Source organism: Budorcas taxicolor, chromosome 19 (genome assembly GCF_023091745.1).
Source record: "Budorcas taxicolor isolate Tak-1 chromosome 19, Takin1.1, whole genome shotgun sequence".
NCBI classification, from domain to species: Eukaryota; Metazoa; Chordata; class Mammalia; order Artiodactyla; family Bovidae; genus Budorcas; species Budorcas taxicolor.
In genome coordinates this window covers 51,435,728-51,451,518 of record NC_068928.1, presented here as the reverse complement: position 1 = coordinate 51,451,518, position 15,791 = coordinate 51,435,728, and the positions used below count along the sequence as shown (strand labels likewise).

The following is a 15,791-nucleotide window of genomic DNA, read 5'->3' as shown; positions in this document are numbered from 1 at the left end:
AACATAGTATTGATACATCTTTCCATCTGATTGTGTTGTCTTCAATTTCTGACAACAGTGTCTTATAACGGCTTTCCAAGTACAGGTTTTTTTACCTCCTTTGGTAACTTTATTCCCAGGTATCTTATTCTTTTTGATGTAATGGTCAATGAAATTGTTTCCTTAATTTCTCTCCCTAATAGTTCATTGTTAGTGTATACAAACGCAACAGATTTCTGTGTATAAATTTTGTAGCCTATAATCTTACTGTATTCATTCATGAGGTCTGGTGCTTTTCTAGTGGCATCTTTAGGGCTTTCTACTACACTTATCTGTGAACAGTGAAAACTTTACTTCTTCCTTTCCAATTTGGATTCCTTTTATTTATTTTTCGTCTCTGATTGCTATGCTTAGGACTACCAATGCATGTTGAATAAAAGTGATAAGAGTGGGCATCCTTGTCTTGTTCCTGATCTTAGAGAAAATGTTTTCAACTTTTCACTGTTGAGTATGATGTTGGCTGATGTTGGTTTGTCATATATGGCCTTTATTATGTTGAGGCATTTTCCCTCTATCCTCACGTTCTAGAGTTGTCTTTTTTATTTAAAATGGATGTTGGATTTTGTCAAAAGATTTTTATGCATCTATCCAGATGATCATATGGTTTTTATACTTCTGTTTCTTAAGGTGGTGTATCACATTGACTGATTTGCTGATATTGAAAAATCTTGCATAATTGGCTTAGATTCCACTTGATCATGATATAATATCCTTTTAAAAGTACTGTTTGATTCAGTTTGCTAATATTTTGTTGAGGATTTTTACATGTATGTTTATCAGTACTATTGGTCTGTAGTTTTCTTTTTTGTGATGTGTTTATCCAGTTTTGGTATCAGAATGATACTGGCCTCATAGAATGAGTTCAGAAGTGTCTCCTTTGCAATTTTTTGGAATAATTTGATAAAGATAGGTATTAACCCTGGGCTTAGTACCAGCCTCTAACAACCAGAGCCAAGTCCTGGAGTCTGGGATTCCAGAGCTGGTGTCACACCATTAGTGATTGGGGGTAGGGGTGGGGGATAGCCTGACACAGTTGGATCCAGAGTCCAGGGCATCCTGAACCTTGTGTTAGTCTGCTCGTGGGCAGAGCTGGGGCCCAGATGATTCCAGGGCAGTGTCTGGCCTGCTGACAGGCAGGCTGTATCTGCAGGCTGTGGGATGGGGATTTTCTTCTGTCTGGTGCGTGCCCACTGGTGGGTGGAGCCAAGTTCTGGGCCCTCTGGTGGGCAGGGCTGTGTCCAAGGGAGGCTGAGGGCTCAGGAGGTCTTTAGGCATCTGGTCTGACCTGATGGGGCTGTGTTCCCATCCAGTTAGTTGCTTGGCCTGAGGTGTCTCAGCTCTGGTACCTATACAGGCTCTTGGGTAGGGCCAGGTCTTGGCCCTGATGAGCTAGAGGGAGGATCCCACACAATGGTGCTCAGCAGCATTAGCATCAATGTGGTAGAAGGAGCTCCGAAGAATGGCTGTCACTAGTGTATATGTCCCCAAGGTGAGCCACTCCTCAAGCCCCCACCCTCCCTGCATCTCCAAGAGGCTCCCCAAGATGAGCAAGTAGGTCTGGCCCAGGCTCCTATAAAATTACTGCTTTTGCCCTGGTCCTGGAGCATGAGAGACTTTGTGCACACCATTTGAGTGAAGTCTCTTTGCCCCACAGTCCTGTGGGGCCCCCCAAATTAAGCCCTGCCAGCTCTCAAGGCCAATGGCTCTCGGGGCTCATTTTCCTGGTTCAGGACCCCTGGGCTGAGGAGCCTGATGCAGGGCTCAGAACTCTTACTCCTGTGGGAGGATCTCTACACTGTAGTTATTCACCAGTTTGTGGGTTGTCCACCCAGGGTTATGGGACTTGACTTTATCAAGGATCTGCCCTTTCTACCAGTCTCAGTGTGGTTCCTTCTTTATGTCTTTAATTGTAGAAGATCTCTTCTGGTAGGTTCTGGTCTTTTTCATCGATGGCTATTCTGCAAATAGCTATGATTTTGATGTGCTTGTAAGAGGAGGTGAGCTCAGGGTCCTTCTGCTCTGCCATCTTGGCCAATCTCCTGTGTGTCTGTTTTTCTAAAGGCTCAGCTGTGGTTATCTATTTTCTCAATACCCTTCTCTTCCCCTGTCCCCAAAGGGAGACTGCCAAATCCAGGTCATGGCAGGGAGCTCTGGACTTGTGGCTCCTGCCCTGAGTACCTATGAGTACCCTGATTTATATGGTAGCTGAGAAACTTCTGGGGAGACAGTGTCACCCAGGTCCACCAACAGAGATCAGAAATAGTCTGAAGGTTTGAGGGAGGACAAGAAGGACCCTGAAAGGATAGTTAGCATTGAAGAACAATCTGCTGAGGGCAGATCCCATGGCTGCTGGCCCAATGGTGGGGCAGGGAGCAGAGGTGCCCTATGTGAGCAGGGGTCTTGGAACAAGTACATCAGGCAGCCTGCAGAGAGGGCCCTGCTGGTCCCCACAGATTGGTCCTGGGCTCCAGGGAGAGTCCAAAGACTGAAGAGACTGCCTGGTCCCACCCTGTCTTCCTATGCTAGGGGAAACTAAGGCCTTGAAAACCATTATTTATCTCCTTGAGTGAATCTCAGGAAATGCCATGATTTTCAGTTTTTAAGGATCAGACTGTTCAGTTCAGTTCAGTTGCTCAGTTGTGTCCGACTCTTTGCCACCCCATGGACTGCATGCAGCATGCCAGGCTTTAGAAACAATCAGACTGTTAGAAACAATTTCTTTGAACATCAGGAGAGGAGGGAGGCTCTGCTTCCATGGGGAAGGGCATCTTGGGAATCCAAGGCCACAGGAACTCACCACGTGCATCACATGTGAGTGAGTAAGAACCTGGGGGCTCAGGGATGACGACAGAGCAGTGGAGTTCAAGGGAAGAGCAGATCTGGTCAGAGGGTCACAGGCTTAGATTGGCACTAGGTCCTCTTCAAGGGGGTGTCCTCCCTGGTGCTGGCTTCTGCAGATGAATTCTGAACCTATAGCTAGTGTGGAAAGACAGAAGATTTGCAGTCTGAGCACCCACCCTGCCACTCATGAGCTCAGCAAGTCACTCAGCCTCCCCACTGGCTCCTCATCTGCAAACAGCGTTGTCATCAGGGTAGCCATTGGGATGATGGGAGATAAAGCATAGGAACGAGTCAGGCACAGAGTGTGATGCACAGTATGGATGCCAATGGCCCCTGGAGGCTGGCAGCACTGCCAGGGCACCTCCAGAGGTGGAGCACAGAGACTCCTGAGGGCCTGGGCCCTTGGCAAAGCCAGCTGATGAGCCTGAGCCCAGGCAAGCACCACCGGCTGTGAATGGGAAAGAATCTCCTAGTGAGGGTTCAGGGTGGGAGGGAGGCAGTTCTGCTAAGGTCAAGGCAGCAGTTCCTGCTGACTCCAGCCCCCAGAGGGACCCTTGTTGGCTGGGCTGAGCATTCCAGTCTCTTCTATAGGGCATCTGGTTTCTACAAAGAAGCCAAGTCTGAGCTCAGAACCACAGGCCTTCCAAAGAGTTCCAGAACCTTTCTAATTTCCCCACAGCCACTGCTTTTCTTCTCTCCTATTTCCTGTTTCCAGCCAGCAGTTAACTCCACAGAGCCAGGTGGCTTTGTACTCCTTGGAGGTCTGCAGAGAGGGGGCTCCTAGGCACAGGCCCATTTGCTGGGAGCCTTGCAGGGAGCAGATGAGGAGATGGAGGAGGCTGGAACTCCTTGAATTGTGCTGCTCCTACCCTGGGGGGCCCACAGCTGAAGTACAAGCCCCAGCTTCCTAGAGCAAGGACCCTCTAGGGATTGGTCTATACTCTGCTGCCCTTGGGGGGCTTCTGGGGTGGGAGGAGTGTGCCCCTAGAGCAGGTCAGCCAGGTGGTGCAGGAGAGACACAGAGGTTGAACCCTAGGAAACATGGGGCCTGTCTCTATGTGTGCAAACAGATGGATAGAAGCTGCAGCTCAATATAAGGAATTGGGCACAACAGAAAAGAAACATGAAAGATAGAAAAGAAAAACTCCCAGCTGGAGCTGTTTGAAAGTGGGCCAGACTGTCGCTATGGATAGCGAGTTCCCTATCATTGGAAGTGTGTAAGCTGAGAACATTTTCATGCATCCGATGGGCAGTTGGCATCAATGGCTTTGGAGACACTCTCCGGCTTTGAAATCCTGAGCCTGTGTCCCTCTTCTCCAGCTCCCATTTGCTGTCTCCTTGTAAAGCTGCTATTCTCTGCTCCACAGTCCCTAAATTCAGCCCTTGATGTGCCAAGATCAGGTGTGAGAGGTGGGGAAAGTAATTTGTTTCCAATGATAGTACAAATACCGAAGTTTTGAATGAGCACTTTCATAGAAATTAGAAATGTAAGAGTGATGTTATTACAGACATAACTGTGCACTTGCAGGAGTGGGAGGCAAAGAGGTGGTGTGTCGGCCTGAGCTGCTGGCACTGAGCACAACCCTGGGCCCGGCCACACGTGTGCAGCCTCCAGGTGGACACTGCACACCAAGGGCAACTAACAGGCCCAGGGTCTTCAGCCTGGCAGGGGTTTCTCTCTCTCAATTGGGGTTCCTACTGCAGGGTCAACAGGGTGAGTGGTCAACTGCTCTGAGGCCAAACCCCCTCCGTACATACTACTCCAGGCAATGGGCAGCTCACTTACACCCCACCAAACTCCAGCTCCTGAGTCCTGGCCAGGTCCCATCTGTTAACTCAGCATGTGTGTGTGTGTGTGTGTGTGTGTGTGTGTGGGTGGGTGGGTGGGTGGGTGGGTGGAGTGTGTGTGCATGCACATGCATGTGTGTTGGGGCATGGGGGAGACCAATCAACCAGGCAGGTTATTTTGACTTGTGCTCATTGATTTTATCCCACAGAAGGGAACAGCTCCATGGCTCCATGTCCATCCAGTGGCTAGCTTGGCCCATAAGGAACCAGGGAACTGAGTTCTTTTCAGTGCCCAGGGTTCCCACATCAGCCATCTTCTTGATATATGAACCTGGGGGTGCTGTCTTGCTTGAGTGCAGGGAAACAGCCTGGGGACCCTAAGGATGGGTCAGCAGGGATATGGCAAAGGAGAGCAGGGCTGCTTGGGAAGGACAAGCCCAGACCACCTGGGACCTGTAGCCAGGTGTGCTGTGGGCAGTGCATCGGTTCAGGAGGGAGCAGGGCTACAGATGAGGTGAGGAACGGGCAGATACTCTGCAATCCAAGCCCCAGTGTGGTCTCTACACACTGCAGAATCACTTCACTGCTCTCTGCCTCGATGTCGGCTGCACCTGTGAATTGGGCAGGCCCCCTCCCCACACCCGATATCCACTATCACCAGGTGGCTGCTGGATTTTTGAGGGGCACAGGGCAATGGGTAGGCAGGCATATCCTGGGAGGGCCCCTGAGGTCGCCCAGTAGGTTGAGGTGACATTTGCAAGCTTGAGGAAAGAAGAGATATTCCAAGGAGACCACAGTCTTTCTTCACTCTTTACTGTGTAAAAATAAACTCAACGATTCATGTCATTTCAGCAAGAAAATGAAAAAAAAGCAAGAATACCAGTAGAAATAGTGCATTTCCAGAACTGCTGATGGGAGGTGGCAGGTCCCATGGTTTTGACCCATTAGATACCCAAAAGGCTGTGGATCATATGAAAAATGTACAGCTTTGGTTAGCAAATAATGAAAAAGTAAGATACATCAATTCTCTTTCCTATTATACAATATATACAATATAACAATATCAACCAGAGGGGGTTTGCTTTGTCATTGTTGATTTTTTTTGGCAAATAAGACAAAATTGGGACTCTAAGTATTGGGCTTTTTTGTTCTCAATGACTTGTTCCCTTTCAACAAATGGCACTTAAGTCCACTGTACATGGAAGTGGTACATTTCCCATCATTAGTTGAATAAATTTACACACTGTGTTTTAAGAGATGAAACCATGACTGCTTTAAGCCACGTTTTGGTTGCCATAAGATTACAAAGGATACCATCTTATTAATCTTCACAATTCAGAACCCTAGTTTCTTCTATCAGGTTTGGAACTGACCATCAAGTCCTCTACTCCTTCCATTTGACAAGTCAGCTCCAAGACAGAGGGGCCACCATCAGGGACCAGAGCATATCCAGTCCCCAACATGTCTTTGAGAACAGGTGGCCCCTCCCTGGAGCTCTTTGGAACAACTGTGACCCTCATGCCAGCCTCTCCCTTCCCCTTCACTCCCCACAAGACACCCCCTTGGTCTCAGGTCCCAGGGCTGGTGACAAAGTGATCTTTGCAGTCTTAGAAAATAAACTGTGAATCTACAAAAGGAACAGAAAGCATACAAAATGTATTTCTTTCTTCCAAAATACATGCTTTCAGTTCTACGTTTTGGCGGAGCCTGAAAAGTATTTTCAAGGGAAATATAGGTTGAGTTAATTTATAGGTTTGTCCTTTTCTTTCATAAAAATACTCTTGTTTTGGTAATAAACTTTTTCTTCTAGAGTAAGAGAAATAATACTGTGTTATCAAAAGCAAGAAGGCTTACGATTCAAGTGGGCTCTAAGCCCTCGAGGGCCCGGAGAGCCTCTGTCAGTAGCTCTGCCGCCTCGGACACCCAGGGAGCTGTGGGACACCAGCTCGGCAAAAGCAAACACTGTCTTGACAGTGCTTTTTTATCTCCTTATTTTATAAAATGGCTTACCTGAGATAGGCATGTATTATTCAGTGCAAGAGGGAACATCAATCAGATAAAGGAGTAGATGGAAACTATGTGGATTAGATTTGTGGCTGTGTCATCTACCTTTCTCGGGGCTGGCGAAGTGCCAAGTGTTAACACAGTGAGGGAGCCAGGGGCTTGGCACAGGCTCCAGTTGGGGCGGGGGAGGGAGTTAAACATCAGCTTCTGTCCCTGGCACCATGGGTGCATCGGGGTGGGGGGCGAGGAGGGTGAACAGGTCGGGGAGGGGAGGCCAAAGGGACACAGGTGTGCTCTGCCCACCTTTAGTTAGGGCAGAGGATGGCTTGTGGTCCTAAATGGACAGCTCCCACCGAGCCCACTGGGGCAGAAGGTGGTCTGGGGTCCGGTAGATCGCTAGATCGGCAGGGGCTGGTGGGAGATGCCGAAGGAGAGCACCTAGCACACTCTGGGCCTTGCCTACAGCTCCGAGATGGCTGAAGTGAGGGGTGGGGCTGATCTGGTCTAGAGGGGGATTCCAAGCTCTCACTCTGTCCCAACCACAGGCGATTTTAGGCTTGTTCTCAACCTACACGTTAAAAATACTTCTTGGTGTGTTTGGGGAGTGGGGAGGGAGAGAGGGACTCCGTCTCTCCCATGACCTCCTCCGACACCCTTGGCTTGCTTACCCAGCCATTTTCAGTAGCTACATGGATGGTCACAGAACAAGGGGTGGCACTGGGCACACAACACAGAACCAGAGAAGTTCATGCAGGCAGGGAAACACACACCAGAATGAGGAAGCAAGGGACACACCGCCCCGAGGAACATGCAAACGAGAAGATCCCTGCAGATCCATAGATGCCACAGCTGGATGGGCTCTGACAAAGCACAATGGTCTCAGAAAAAAGCCACTGTTGAACCACAACACGCAGCCCGGTGCCTGGGCCGCACCCTTAGCACGAGAGTGATGCATTGCAGAACGGCGACTGGGTACCGTGCAGACACCCACGCAGACACCGACACAGAAACACCAACACAGACACACACAGATGCACTAGGTTTCCGACACAACACGGACCTGCGTTTAGGGAGACAGGTGCCTCTGGAAAAAACAGAAGACAGAACACCTGCTCCTGCTGAAGAAATGTCTGCAGCTGTAGATGAGCCAGGCAGTGCAGTAGAATTTCTAGAAAGACTTGCCAGCCTTTTGCTAATTAGACTCTTGGTGATAGAGTCCAGGTGGCCCTTGGGTGTGCGACCCCCAGATGGTGCAACAAAGCAGGGAGCTCACCCTCCCCTGGGCGTGATCCGTCTGAGTGCTCTTCTTCTCTCTCTCATTCAACACACGTGTACGCATACACGCGCACACACACACACGCACGCACGCATACACACACACACACTTTTCTCCCCCCCTTGGAAGGACTAGAAGGAGACGCACATGTTAGTTTTTCATGGGGAGAAAAAATGTCAAAGCTTCTGGACACTGATTGGGTGTCAATGTCACCAGCTGGTGACGGGTTGGGGGCTGCATCAGAACTTGAGCTCTGTAAGATGGGGAGTGGGTTTCAGGCCCCAGCCTGGCCATGCCTAGCTCTCCATGGAGAGGTCTCTGGACTTGCCTCAGCCTGGGTAAAGAATATGGCTGTCAGAGTTACCACGGACCTGGCCCATTGACTGGCTGTGGCCTTACATGGCTGGGTCTCAATCAGAGTGTAGGTTTCCTGGTCTAAAAGATCTGTTCTCCAGCTGATCCACTGAAGCCTCAGGTCGTCCACTGCCAGAGGCCAAGGGGAAGGGTCCAGAGGTCCTGGCTTCCTGGGCAATGGGTGGGATGCTTCTCTCTTGGGGTCACCAGCTGGCCGCTGGAGGGGAGCTTGGGGAGGTGGGAAGGCTGAGGGCTACAGATGGGATACTGGGCCAGAGCTGGCTACGCTGGGTGGGCAGGCCAGCCTCCCAGGCCCAGTGCTGTCCTCAGAGGTCAACAGCAGGATGCCTGGCTCCTGAGGCTGGTGCCACCTCCTCTGCCCCCTCCCAGCATGTGGTGCCATCGCAGGACACAGTCTGCCTTCAACCCTTCAGAGAGAATTTACTTCTACGACAAAATACAAATTCTCCTTGGAGAGGTCCCTAGCCTTTAACAAAGCGCTAAAAGATATTTATTCTATCAATATAGAGATATGTCGCTCTGAAAAAGGTTTGCAAACAAAGATGAACGCATGGCAGGAGAAGTTGCACCCCAAGGCACACGGGCGGCCACCAGAGTTGGCAAGTACAGAGATTAGACCAGTCATGAGACTTCCCAAAGCCACAGAGAAAGAAGAAAAGGAATACCTCATTTTAAAAGAGAAGGCCTCCCCCGAGAGACAGATCCTTGTAGACACACACACACAGAGTCACACTCACACACGAGTCCTCTCACCTACGTGTGCATTTTTCAAAATGTCTCAGCCGCCAGTGTTGGTGGTGAACGGGGCATGCCTGAGAAACAGCGCGGGCTCCTAGAGAGAAGTGGGGACACCTGCGACAGATGGGAGCCGGGCCTGCTTCTCACGTGCACGAGGATGAGACCAGGCTGTGTGCGTGTGCGCATGTGCGAGGGCGGTGGCCTTGAGTCATTCCTGGGGGAAAGGGAGAGAAGAAGAGACGACGGATCATCACCGCACAAGCAGGGGGAGGCGGGCGGGGGCTGGGGACCCGGGGACCCGGGGGACCCGGAGGCTCAGCCCAGCCCCAGGCCTCAGTTGATCTGGCGACAGGCTTCGAATGTCCACTTGGTGGCTCCGCCGTAGATCTCGATGTGGGACTCAGCCCAGGCGATGACGTTGCCGGAAAGGGCCTTGGTGCTGCAGGTGGCCAGATTGTACACCTCCCCCGGGGTCAGCTTGCGGTCCCAGATGTTGAAATGGGCCAGCTCGCCCACAAACGCTTGGGTGGCATCAAACCCGCCACCCAGAGTGTCCTTCAGAGAAAAGCAGAGGGTGAGGGTGGAGGGGGTCAGAGTGGTGAGTGCCTATCAGGAGGGCCTCCCTAGCATGTATGGCTCTCACGTCCACTTCTGGGCACATCTATCTCAGCTGTGCATCAGTCCCTGCCCTCCAGGGAGCTCAGGAACAGCAGTGATGCTGGCCTCCTCTGCGCTGGATGCAGAGTTTCTCCTGGGGGCACCTGAGAGGTGCCCAGTGAGGGAGGGTGTCAGCTAAGACCGTGGACAACCGTGGGAGCAGGGCCTGGGGGCCTCCCCTACACTCCCTGCCTCTCCCCAGGAAACTCTAATGTCACTCTTTGCTAGCCATAGCTGCCCAACAAGAACAGAAGGCCTGGGGCTCTCCTGCCTGCCTTTCCCTCCTGGGTGCCCAATGGGAGACAAACCACTTCCAGGAAATAAATTATGCATCACTAAGTGCACGATTGGCCTTCCCGTGCCAAAGAGCATTGCTGCAGTTGAGAGTCTGGAGACAGAGCCCCCTCTTCCTGCCTTTCCTGAAAGAACCCACTCAGAGTGGGGACTTTGCTCAAACTGGTTCATCACTTGCTTCCACGGCTTCTTCTCAGGGGAACCACTTCCCTCTCCAGCTCCCTCCCACTTTGCTTCCTGCTGCCTCTCTCCCCTCCTTCCCAACACACTCTCCTTTCTCCGGCCTAGTCTCCAGTTCTGGGGCTCCTCCCCCTGCAGCCAGTGGCCCCCACTTCCCCCTCACCCTGTCCCTGCCCCCCACAGCCTGTACCTGCTCCTGGCCCAGCACCAGCACGCCTTGTGGCTTGATGGGGTGATAAGGTGCTAGGTTCTCGCCGTTGCCGCCCTGGGTGCCATCCTGGTAGGCTTCCCAGACCCCATCCCGGGTGGTCCAGGTGATACAGATGTGGTGCCACTTGCCGTCATTGATTACAAAGGGCAGCTTAGCCACCTGGGCAGGAGAACGACATACAGGACAAGATGGGAATGGGCACCATCAGGATCAATGATCGTCACTAGTCACTGGTCATAGGTATTTACAGTAAATATCAAGAGCCATTACTGAGTTCTTGCAGCACCTGCCCCTCGGGACTGTCAGGCCCATCCATTGATGGAGTACAGAATCACAAAGGAAATGGGAAGCTTTGTCCAGATCGATCTGAATATGCAATCTCCTCACTCCTACTCACCCTCCTACCTCTGGGCCAGTCCAAAAAACCTGCCCTCGGATGAGCCACCCCTGGGGGATGACTTCACTGCTGCTTTCTGGGCCTCTCCTCTCTTCCAACGCTCCATCTCTAATTGCCAGATCCTCTGGGTCTAAAACCTGCCCAGCCTTTTTACAGAGACTCTGAAAGATGCCAGGGGAGATGGCACCATGCCTTTTAACGCTCCAGAGCAGCCCCTGACCTGGAATTTCACTCCCACTCTAACATTTCAGGCGGGGAGGCTGCTTCAGCTGACAAAAGAACCCTCACACCCTTTTAACTTGGGGACATGGGGCCCCAGAAAGGCACAGCCCTCTCTGGGCAAGGCATCAAGAGCAAAGGCTTGGACTCCAATTCTCAGTCCAGGTTTTAGACATTAACTACCAAAGCTGGCGTGGTGATGAGGGAGTTGGAGAGCTGACAGCTAATTCCACAGCTAGCAGGGATTAAGGGCCAAGATGGAGACGGGTTCCTTGGAGGGAAATGGTGCCCTCTCCCAAGGGCTCATGCAGACCTGGTCTCCTCCCAGGGGCAGGGGGCTAAGCAGGATTGATGTGGACTCTCTGGGAGCATCCTTACCACCACCCCAAGCATCTATGGCCTCCCAAACATGGGGGAGAAAAGTCAGTTCCAAGACCAGCTGAGGGAGGGAGTCAGGGTTTCATCAGCCGGATGGATTGGCCCCTGGATCCTCCTCCTCCACCCCCATCCGTGAGGCCTCTGTCTGGGAGGGTTCCAGCTTCCCCGTGTTCACAGAGAATAGCAAGGGTACCCCTCCCCATTTCTCCCAGTTCTCACCCTGCCCCTCCCTCAGCCCTGCCTGGCGAGCTCTCCTCTTGGGGCCACAGTAGCACCCGAGGCTGTGTATCTCATACCACCCAGACCTGCCCCGGCCACTGGCATGGACTGGGGCCCCAGAGGCCTCACCCTGCTGCCCTGCAAATCCTGAAGGAAGGGTAGAGGCTCTACCTTGTCGTTGATGAGGATCTCCATGGGGTTGTTGCCCCACTCAATGAGGACCAGCTCATTGGCCTGGCCGGGCACGGCATAGGAGAAGGGCGTGCCCACCCCCGGCGCCGCACTGGACTTGAGCCACATGCACACTGTGAAGGCGTACATCTCCGGCAGGCTCTTCTTCACCTTGGCGTACATGTAGTTGGTCCGCAGTGGGAATGTGAGCTGGAACTTATCTCCAGGGCGGTTGTCCTTCTGACCTGCAGAGGACGGGACACAGTACTGACACCTGCACCTTGACAAAGCGCCTGTCCCAGACTAAAGCAGGCTTGCCAACCCCCCTGCCCCCAACCAGGCTCTGTGATGCAGACAAAGCAGGCTCCTCTCTGTTCTGTAGATGCTGAAAACAAAGCTCAGAGAGGTCAAGTACTTTGCCCCAGGGCACAGGGCCAGACCGAAAGAGCTGGCCCACAGTCTCTGCACTCTGGGTCCGGTTCCCACATGGTGGCCCCCGTGGACAGGCTAGGATGGGGAAGCCTGTACACAATGGGCTCTGAGTATCTGCACCTGAGCTGGGCAGTGGCATGGGGAGGGAGTGGGTCAGGGCACACCCTGTAAAGCAATGCTTGCTCAAAGGTGTGGCTGCAGAGGAAGGGGGTCTCCTCACCAGGAAAGAGGCTAACTCCCCTCAGAGTAGCCCCTCCGGGAGCCCAACCTGATTTCACGATGCTGGCTGCTGCTCAGAACAGGCCCCTGGGGCCCGTCACACTTCCTTCAAGGCCAGGACACACTGCAGCCCCTGGTCACTCATCTGACCCAGCCAATTCATCCTGAGGACTCAGGCTGTTTCCAGTATCCCATCCACCCCACAGGAAGGAGAGCTGTCCCCTCCGAGTCTCTTCAAGCAGCTCTGTCTGCCCCTGCAGAGAGGGCAGGACAGCAGGGAGCCCGAAGATGGCCCTAGAGCCAGGTTCCCCTAAGGTGACTGCTTTGAGGACAATGCCAATCATTCTCGGGGTGAGCTTCCGGTATGTTTCCTGAAAAATCACACTCATTGCCCCATCACCTCCCTTTATACTCAGCCACCAGCTCCCTGTCTGTCGGCAACATCTCCAGGGAATGCTTGTCTGCCCTCTCCCAACTCACACACACACTGTGGCTATGACCCTGGGCATGGTGTGACTGATTCCAGTCAAAACATTCCAACCCAGCAGTGGGCATGGGCACCCAGCCCAGAGCCAGGAACACACACCCACCAGCTTCAGGGTATACACGGGGTGCTGCCAGAGAGCCCAGCACTAAACCGGCCCTCTAGGCCAAGAATTATTTCTAGAAGGCGTCCTACTGGGTCAGCTACCCCACCCCCTTCCTCTAAGCCAGATGTCAGGGAACAGAGCAGGGCTGGCCATGTTCCCCTTCTGTCTCAGGCTGGCAGCCCCCTGCCCTTGAAGCAGATCTGGTCTCTCTCCAGGGGGTGCTCTTCATTTCCCCAACCTCCCCCTTCTTTCTCCCTCCTCCCTTCCCCGATCTGTTTTTCAGTTACATAACGTGCCTTAAGATGGCACTGTTTAAATCCATCCAGCACACACTTTGCAGTCCGAGAAGGGTCACGTGGCCCTGCTCCCAGCCTCGCATCCCCCCGCCTCCCCTTTTACAACCTTGTTTGATTTCTGAGGCTTCAAGGCTGAGCCTCTCAAGCTCATCCGTGAGCCCGGGCGAGACTGGGACTTGGGGTTGGCGACTTGAACAGCGAGGCAGCATGCAAGATGCCTGAGCTTGGGTCATTTATAAGAGAAAAACCACAGGAGTGTGCTCAGGGCTGGGGAAGGGGGACCTGGAAATCCCTAAAGGATGCCAGGGGCTGCAAGGAACTGGGAGGAAGCCTGCTCAGGGCCCAGATCTGCTGTGGACCAGGAGGACCCAGCTGCAGCCCGTGCCCTGCTCTCTGCTGGGGATAGGGACTGGCTAGAACCAGGGTTTCTTAGCCAGGGAGGACTTGGTCTAGCCATGGCTCTAGTGCAAAGTTGCTGAAGACTAAACAGATCAGACTTGAAAAATTCCTGTGAGTGTGTGACTGTGGCAGGGGAGCAGGGAGGGAGCCCCAGGCTATCCCTTCCTCACTCCGTTTCCCCAGATGTCCCAAGCCCAGGGCACCCCAGCCCTGCTAGGAACATCAGCTGGAGAACCTAAGGTAGAAATGGTGGAGGAGCTCAGGGCTTTTACACTCCCGACCTGAGCTGTGCAGGAAGCCAGGGCCAGAGGCCGGGTCCCACTGGTCCAGGGAGCTGAGATAGGATGCAAGGACTGCCCTCTCCCTACCCCACCCCATGACCACTACCTTTCTCGAGCTCGCTGATCCGCTGGTGCAGGGAAGTCAGGGCGCTTTCGATCTTGACTCTTTCCTCGGTGTCGTTTTTGGGGCCCCCTTTGCCCTCCTCCAGAGTGTTCACCCGAGACAGCACCTGCCTCTCCAGGTCATCGATCTTGCTCTGCAGCAGATCCTTGAGACTGTTGGTCTGGCTGGAGGAATTGAGCCGGCTGTACTGCTGCGGGGGTGCAAGGGCGGGGGGGAAACCATATCGTTACGCGTGGAGTAGGGACCGTGCCGGGAGGCCGGTGGCGCGGTCCCCTCAGGGCGACTGCGGGGGCGGCCTGGCAGGGAGCTCGGGCTAGTGCCCGTTCCGGGGCCCGCAGGCTTGGGGAGGCCTCAGCCAGGCATCCGCACCCGGCCGAGACCGGAGTTGGGGGTGTCAGGTAGGGTCGGAAATGGAGGTGGGGGAGGGCAGAGGGGCGCGTGAGCCGGAGGGGAAACAGAGGCGCGCGCGGACCTCGAGGTTCTCCAGGCGGGTTTTGAGCGACTGCAAAGTTTGCCCGAGTTGGCTGAGCGTCTCAGCGGCCGGCGTCCGAGACAGGTCACCCATGGTGTTCTTGCCCGAGCCGGGCTGCTTGCGGCCGCCGCCGGTCCGCGCCTCGCCCGCGCTCGCGTCCAGGGTGCTCTGGCTCTCGCAGCGACCCAGCTTGGTGGTCAGCTCGCGGATGGTCTCCTTCTGGCTCAGGATGGTCTCCTTCTGCTGCAACACGGTCTCTCGGAGCTGCAGCACGTTGCTCCGGAGCTCCTCGGCGCCGCCGGCGGCCACGGACGCGGCGCACATGTCGGCGTCCACGGGCACCGAGGTGCAGATGAAGCGCGTCGGCCCGAAATCCTGGGCCCCGCTGCCCAAGAAGCAGAGGGCAAGCAGCGCACAGGTGCGCGCGGCGCGGCCGGCCGGCATGGCTGCGGGCGCTGGGACCCGGCGCTCCGGGCCCGGCTCGGCTCGGCTCGGCTGGGGCTCCGCGGGCGGCCGGCGCTCTGGGCGCCGCGCTGCTGGCTGCTCCGCCGCGCAGTCCGCACCGCCGCGCTGTCCGGCCCCCACTGCCGCCTGCGCTGCGGAGCCCGCGCCTTTTATGCCACCGCGGGAGGGGCCTCGGCGCTGGCGACGTCAGCGGGGGAGGAATCCCGGTTTAATTGTCTGCGGCCCGGTCCCGCTGTGCGGTTGGGGTCGCAGGAGCGCGCAGTAGGGGAGACTACTCCCCAAACCCCGGCGCCGCCGCATCTTTTGCACCATCCTCTACCCGCCCGCCCCTGTCCCAGCCTGCGCCGCTTCCCCGAAGGCGCCGAGAGCGGAGGGAGCGGGGTGTGGAGAGTAGGGTGGGCCGGGCCGCGGCCCCGGACTTCTGGATGGGCCACCTGCGTGCTGCTCCAAATCTCCGACGGGACTTGGGGCACACGGGAGGCCACGGCGGACCCGAGGGACAGAATTCGGCTCACCCCGCTGGGCCGAACACTCGCCGGGCCTCGACCGGGTCCCCAAGGACTCAAGTCGTCCACATCTGTGTGCCGGGTTGGGGGTGCCGGGAGCAGAGCCTCGCTACCTTCCCAGGTTCCGAAGCGGGGTCGCGAGGTCGCTCCAAGTTTCTTCAATGTCCGTATGGGGTTGTAAAGATGCTACACACCCCAGGTCGCGGGGCTTCCCTATGAC

General features: G+C 54.6%; 1 protein-coding gene across 1 annotated transcript; it reads right to left on the bottom strand.

Moving 5' to 3' along the window:
- Positions 1 to 9,381: 9,381 nt before the first annotated feature.
- NPTX1 (neuronal pentraxin 1) lies at positions 9,382 to 15,044 on the bottom strand. Its single transcript, XM_052658519.1, has 5 exons — positions 14,601 to 15,044; positions 14,111 to 14,318; positions 11,788 to 12,032; positions 10,383 to 10,562; positions 9,382 to 9,616 (listed from the first exon to the last, which is right to left on the bottom strand). Exons 1-5 carry the CDS (start codon positions 15,042 to 15,044, stop codon positions 9,395 to 9,397), a joined length of 1,299 nt encoding a protein of 432 aa, XP_052514479.1. The 3' UTR covers positions 9,382 to 9,394.
- Between the last annotated feature and the right edge of the window lie 747 nt (positions 15,045 to 15,791).

Coding starts and splice junctions, on each gene's coding strand:
- NPTX1 (XM_052658519.1), bottom strand. CDS start 15,044: ATGCCGGCCGGCCGCGCCGCGCGCACCTGTGCGCTGCTTGCCCTCTGC. Junction 14,319..14,600: donor CCCGCCTGGAGAACCTCGAG/GTCCGCGCGCGC, acceptor GCACCCCCGCAG/CAGTACAGCCGGCTCAATTC. Junction 9,617..10,382: donor TGGTGCTGGGCCAGGAGCAG/GTACAGGCTGTG, acceptor TTTTCTCTGAAG/GACACTCTGGGTGGCGGGTT.